Here is a 5750-nt window from a genome sequence, read left to right on the forward strand (position 1 = left end):
GCGGTTCAGAACCAATAGGCTGATGGAACAGTGATTTCATCATCATCATGTGTGTGCAGTAGAAAAGAAATGCATACAGTATACTTCACTCAATGCACCCCACAGAGGGGTACTGCTCTGCCATTTGTGTGTGTGTGTGGGGGGGGATGTCAATTCCAGGCTATCAGAATTATTTCAGATAGTACAGAATTATTTCAGTTTCTGTACTCTGTTTTGCATATAAATGACCCATTTATTGTTTCATAGAAAGTTATGGTGATAATTATGACTTCTACTGCAAATATGCTTCATATTCATTGAAACTCTGGCAATGTGCTGCTTAGTTAACAACATTGGTTGGCTTTTTGCCTGTGTCTACTTGCCACAAACCCCTTGCTTTGAGCTTAGAACAAAGATTTGGCATTGGTCCTCTTGCTGATCTTTTGGGCAGGCTCAAAGAATCAAGCATATTTTCAACAGGACATTGCCATTGGAGGTGGGATGAAAGAACCATTATACCTTTATCCCCTCTGTAAACATGCCCTTCCAAGTAGATAAACTCTTGTGTACTGAATACTCCATTCCTGGTGCAATGTAGAAATTCCTCGATAAAAAACATCAGCAGAGGGAGAGTAACCGTTTTTCTATGTATGTCTTGTGATTTCAATAGTCAGGAAAACCTGTGACTATTGGAGGGATTTGGCCAGCATTCCCCACTCCTTACCCCACCTTGGCATGGTATGACAGAGCACCTGGAACTCATGCTTTGTGTGTCCATCTTTCACTGCTCCCCAGTTCTAACATACCTGGTGAGTACTACCTCATCCTCTGAATATGACGACTGTGTACATGATGAACACGTTGCAATGCTTTCCTGGGAGGATACAGGGACTGTATGTGCGAGCAGCATCACATTTGGCAACGACAGATTTGGACTGGAGGTACAGACACCCATTGTCACATAGTTGGGCCGTTTATGAAGGTAAACCGATTCACCTCTTCTGTTGACCTTGTAAAATGGTATTAAAGAAATAATGTTATTTCAAGAGCAGCTGAAACTTGCTATATTACTATTAGGATTCAGATGATAGCAAAGGAAGAGAAGAATTGAGAACAATGTGGACCTAAAGTTAGAAAATAATGATTTGATTTGTTAGCAGGGATAGTAAAATCAACTATTTATACAATTCTCTTTTGCATTTTCCTGTTTCTTTACATATTATTTTTGCTGTTCCTATGAGACAGGATCTGAGTGACTGTGGCTACTGTGAGATTTGGGGGAGTGCATATAGATTCCCTTTTGTTTGTGGGTCCTTGAAGACTGGATGCTCACTGGCGCTGGAGTGGGGAGATGGGCCCTGATAGTCTGTCCTCAAACAAAGGCAACCTCTAAATTAGTAAACTTCCCTTCAGTCTGGCCTCCACTGAACTGGGAGGGAGTTCCCAACCCTGGGCAGGGGACCATTCCTTAACAGAATTCTCTGGAATTACTGGGGGTCAAAAGAGCCAGTTTCGTGTAGTGGTTAAGAGTGGTAGACTGTAATCTAGAGAACCAGGTTGGATTCCCCACTCCTCCCGCATGCAGCCAACTGGGTGACCCTGGGTCGGTCACAGTTCTCTCAGAGCTGTTCTCTCAAGAGCAGTTCTCTCAGCCCCACCTACCTCACAGGACGTCTGCTGTGGGGAGAGGAAGGGAAGGTGATTGTAAGCTGCTCTGAGACTCCTTCGGGTAGTGAAAAGTGGGGTTTAAAAATGAACGCTTCTTCTTCAATAGAGATAGAGGAGTGGGAAACATGTTAGATGTGGTGGGAAGAAGAGAGCATTTCTATATGTTCTTTGGAGGCAAACGTAGAAAGGTGGGAAGGCAGGCAGGCCCTTGGGAGGGGTAGAAGCGAAGGAGAGAGCCACAGGGAAAGGCAACACCAGGCAGAGGAGATGGAGAAGGAGGTGGATGGTAGTGAAGAAACTACATATGCCCATGGAAACGCACACCCACCACGGGATGCATCTTGGACTAGAGCTTGGAGCACTCCAATAACACCTGAGCAGGACTGGGAACTATGAGGGGACTGGTTATCATCTAATTAGTTGTGGTTTGGGCAGGTGACATTAGCATTAAACCATTGCAGGAACTTTGTGAATAAACATCTTTGGGGATGGGTCCCTCTATAGTTGACATGCTCCTCTTGCTGGAGGGTGTCGTAACTACAAAATATCAGTGAAATAAAGTTCATTGTCTGTAGTGGCAGTGTCATAACAAGATAGGAGTCTATGGAAAAGTTCTAGGGAGGCACTTTATTCTAGTTATCTATGGCTGTTGTCACATGCAGTTCAGGGCAGTTCTGTGACTCTTCCCAGCTATAATAATACTAAGATTCTTGTGGTCCTCTAAGGGCCATTTGCTGATTACAAAACAAACAATGGAAGTGTGAGTCATTTACTCATCTGATTTCACTGCTTCAGTTATGATTGGACCTGATGAATACTCATCAGAGGATGAGGACACTAGGGTGGTTGATACTAGGGAGGACAAAACTATGACCAGTTTTTTTTGTTTTTTTTAAAGAGGTGCTGGAATTCTTAATAGGGAAATGAAGCTTTTATTCTGAAAACTCACAAACCTTTAAACATTTTTAAAAGAATGTTGTCAAAGAGGTTCCGAAACTCCATTCTGGCACATTCCCCCAGAAAAAAGCCCTGACTATGGACAGACCCTGGAGGTACTTGGGCCCTTGGATCTCCAGGAGGCTGTAAGGGAACTTGCAGTCAGCTCTGGCTACTGGGCCAGAAGTCCAGGAGGCTCAGGAGCAGGAGCAAGAGCCACCCCCAGAACCTGAGATTACCTCTAAATTTCTCAGGGAGACTCACTGGAAAGTTCCCGGGAAAAGGTGCAACTAGTACAGATTGCACAGATGGTGGTTTCTGCTGCTGTAGCATGGTCACCACAGCTGCAGTCACCTGAGCCAGTTGGGCCCACATTGTTTGGTTCTCAGCTGCAATGTCCTCCACCTGCAGTGTGTTGCGATTAAACTGTTGTGTTAACACCCAGGGACCCAAGCAGGAGGCACATTAAGGCAGGCACAACCAGCCCTGAGACCAAAAGATGACCATTGATAGCCTTCACCAATAGAGAGGCCACTCTAAAGGGCCAGAGAATCTGCTGAGGGACCCCTGAAGAGGAGTGGCCAATTGCTGAGGACCCTGCGGACCCCAGTAGCAGAGAAGACAGAAGCCTAGTCATAAGCACCGCTTAGATGGTGAAGTACACAACTAGCTGTCTGAGGCCTCTTTGCTGACCACAGGGCATCTGTAGACCCTGATCCACCATAAAGCTTTGCAGGAAGCTGCCTGAAGACTCCAGGCCACTGTTACAGTGGCAGGCACTCAGTCCTACAAATAATCTCCATTCAGTTCTGGTTATTGTGGGATTAACAGCTGTGCTAGTGCTTGTCTCATGTCTGGTCCCCGGGTGCCAACAGGACAACTTCACTTTGAGATATAAATAGGGCAAAAACCACAGGATACAGCATGGCACAGCTGTTTCTGCTTCTGTGTTTTATATGGAAAGATAATATTTGTATATACAAAGATGGATGTGAGCTTGTATTCATGGAACAAAAAGTGGAAATTAGTCAAAAATCTTTAGTCAAAATCTTTATTACAGTCCATGACCAGAATAATAAAATTAATGATAAAAGCAACCAAAATATAAAATACAACAAATCATGTTGCTAGTACCTGACAACAAGGAGAAACACTAACTTACAAAGTGGAAATTAAAAGCTTGAAAATGAGAAAGTAAATTTTTAGTACAATATGAACTCATGCTCTGCTAGTCTAACAACCTTTCTCTAAGCTGATTACCTGAATAAAGTTGCTCTCAAATACTGGAACTGATTGCAAGGGAAGATACTCTCCTCTATCAAGAATTTTTTGAAGATCTCCCATTATAAGTAGCTAACTTGCAGATTGTCCGTTTGGTGAGGTTCCTAAAAACTGGTCACTTATTAGCCTAAACACAAGACAAGAACAAAATGACATGGGAAAGAAACCAACACAGGGAAGAATCTGCTGATGGGAGAAAGTGCGGTAATAGTCTATCTGAGAGTACTATGGAGAATTAAGGGGAAGAAAAACAGATATTATAATTTCTAATCGTTTCCAATTCTTGCCAAGTGGGTAACTAACATACAGGAGTTGGGCTTTTGTAGATAACATTCTATGGAGTTTTCCTGAAGGCTATTACAGGTGTATTAATTTAAACCTTTTAAAATTTCATAGTTCTTAGTTCAAAATGATTCCGAAGGTGTTTTCCAGGATATTAAAAAAAAGAAGAAGCTAAAATGCAATAGAACCATTAATACAAGCAACAGGGAACAAGCATAAAGAGTTGATAATTAAAAAGATTAAAAAGTCAAATATAATAAAACCAGCAAAATAATGAAAACATCAATTGAACAAAAGCCAGATGAAGAAAAACTACTTTTAAGTTTCCTCAGAGGAAAATAATTGTTTTTACCTGATGCCGAAAACAAGACTGGCTAGGCACCAGTCAAATTTCTGTGGGGAGGCAGTTCCAGAGGCAAGATGCTACCACCTGGGTGGCTCAATCTCTGGTAGATAAAAAGCTTACATCTAACAGTGGGGCCACACAGAGAAAAGCCACTCCAGAAGATCTTTCTTTCAGAAATTCAATAAATAAATAAATAAACCGTCAGACAGGAATATATGGGAGTATATGGTCCTATACTATTTAAGGCTTTAAAGTAATAACTGGCATTTGACTAGAAACTGACATGAAGTCAAATTAATTTTTCAGTACTGGCAGTCTGACTTGTTGCATTTTGCATTAACGGAAGTTTTCAAACAGTCTTCAAGGGGAGCCTCAAGTAAAGCACATGGCAATAGGCCACTCTGGGTATAATCAGAGCATGGACAAACATCTTACTTACCAAGGGAAGGCCACAGATGAACAAAGGCACTATGAGTTACAGAACAGATGTGAGTCAGTAAAATCTTAGCCATGTCTCTAACCTAGCAATGCGCATTTTTACAAGGAGTCATGAACAAGTATGAGGAAGATACCAATAAAGAGGGAGATGTAGGTCTAGCAGCTTTCCAGCACTTTTGAGGAAATTCACCTGTCCCTTTAGGGTTGTGGTGAAGGCTTGACTGGTGGAGATAATTGTTATGGAATGCATACATTCAGAGAGGAGCCCCTTGTACTGTCACAAGGGTTTTCATATGTATCTTGGACGTAGCTTAGCTAAGTGATGTCAAAGATAGTGTTCACTGCCTCTTAGAAAGACCAAGGCCTGCATCAACTTTATACCAAGCTGGAAACACCAGCTCAGCAGGTGATCTAGTCAGCTGGTTTGGCCTTTAGCCTGATTACCTTAAAGGATAACTGAGGAGAAATTATCATAAATAAATAAAAAATAAAATATGCTTTGATTTCAGCTAATGATTAATAATCAAAAGCCAAACTGAGCAGATAAAGACCATTACTGGAGTTCTAGCCTTGCTCCTGACCTCTAACTGGCCATCCATGCCACTGAGCTTTCTATAAGGAGGGCTATTTAGTGCCAACAGTCCTACTTCTGGGCAACATCACTGATTGTCTCTTGGGGCTAATCCATATGTAGGTTTATGGCTTCAATCCTAAAAACACTTTCCTGGGAATAAGCCCCTTTGAGTAAAATGGGACATACTTCTGAATAGAACTGCTTAGGATTGCTCCCTTTTTTTTTTTTTGCAACTGCCAACTTTCC

General features: G+C 42.1%; 1 protein-coding gene across 1 annotated transcript in view; it reads right to left on the reverse strand.

The window, feature by feature from the left end:
- Nucleotides 1–3927, reverse strand: part of FAM71D (family with sequence similarity 71 member D) — a 27556-nt gene extending 23629 nt beyond the window's left edge. Inside the window, exons 1-2 of the mRNA XM_015413284.1 lie at nt 3844–3927; nt 786–988 (exon numbers count right to left, since the gene is read on the reverse strand). Coding sequence (XP_015268770.1) covers nt 786–988; nt 3844–3927 — 287 coding nt within the window. The remainder of the gene's footprint in view (nt 1–785; nt 989–3843) is intronic.
- Between the last annotated feature and the right edge of the window lie 1823 nt (nt 3928–5750).

Source organism: Gekko japonicus, unplaced genomic scaffold, assembly GCF_001447785.1.
Source record: "Gekko japonicus isolate JY-2015 unplaced genomic scaffold, Gekko_japonicus_V1.1 scaffold32, whole genome shotgun sequence".
Classification (NCBI taxonomy): domain Eukaryota; kingdom Metazoa; phylum Chordata; class Lepidosauria; order Squamata; family Gekkonidae; genus Gekko; species Gekko japonicus.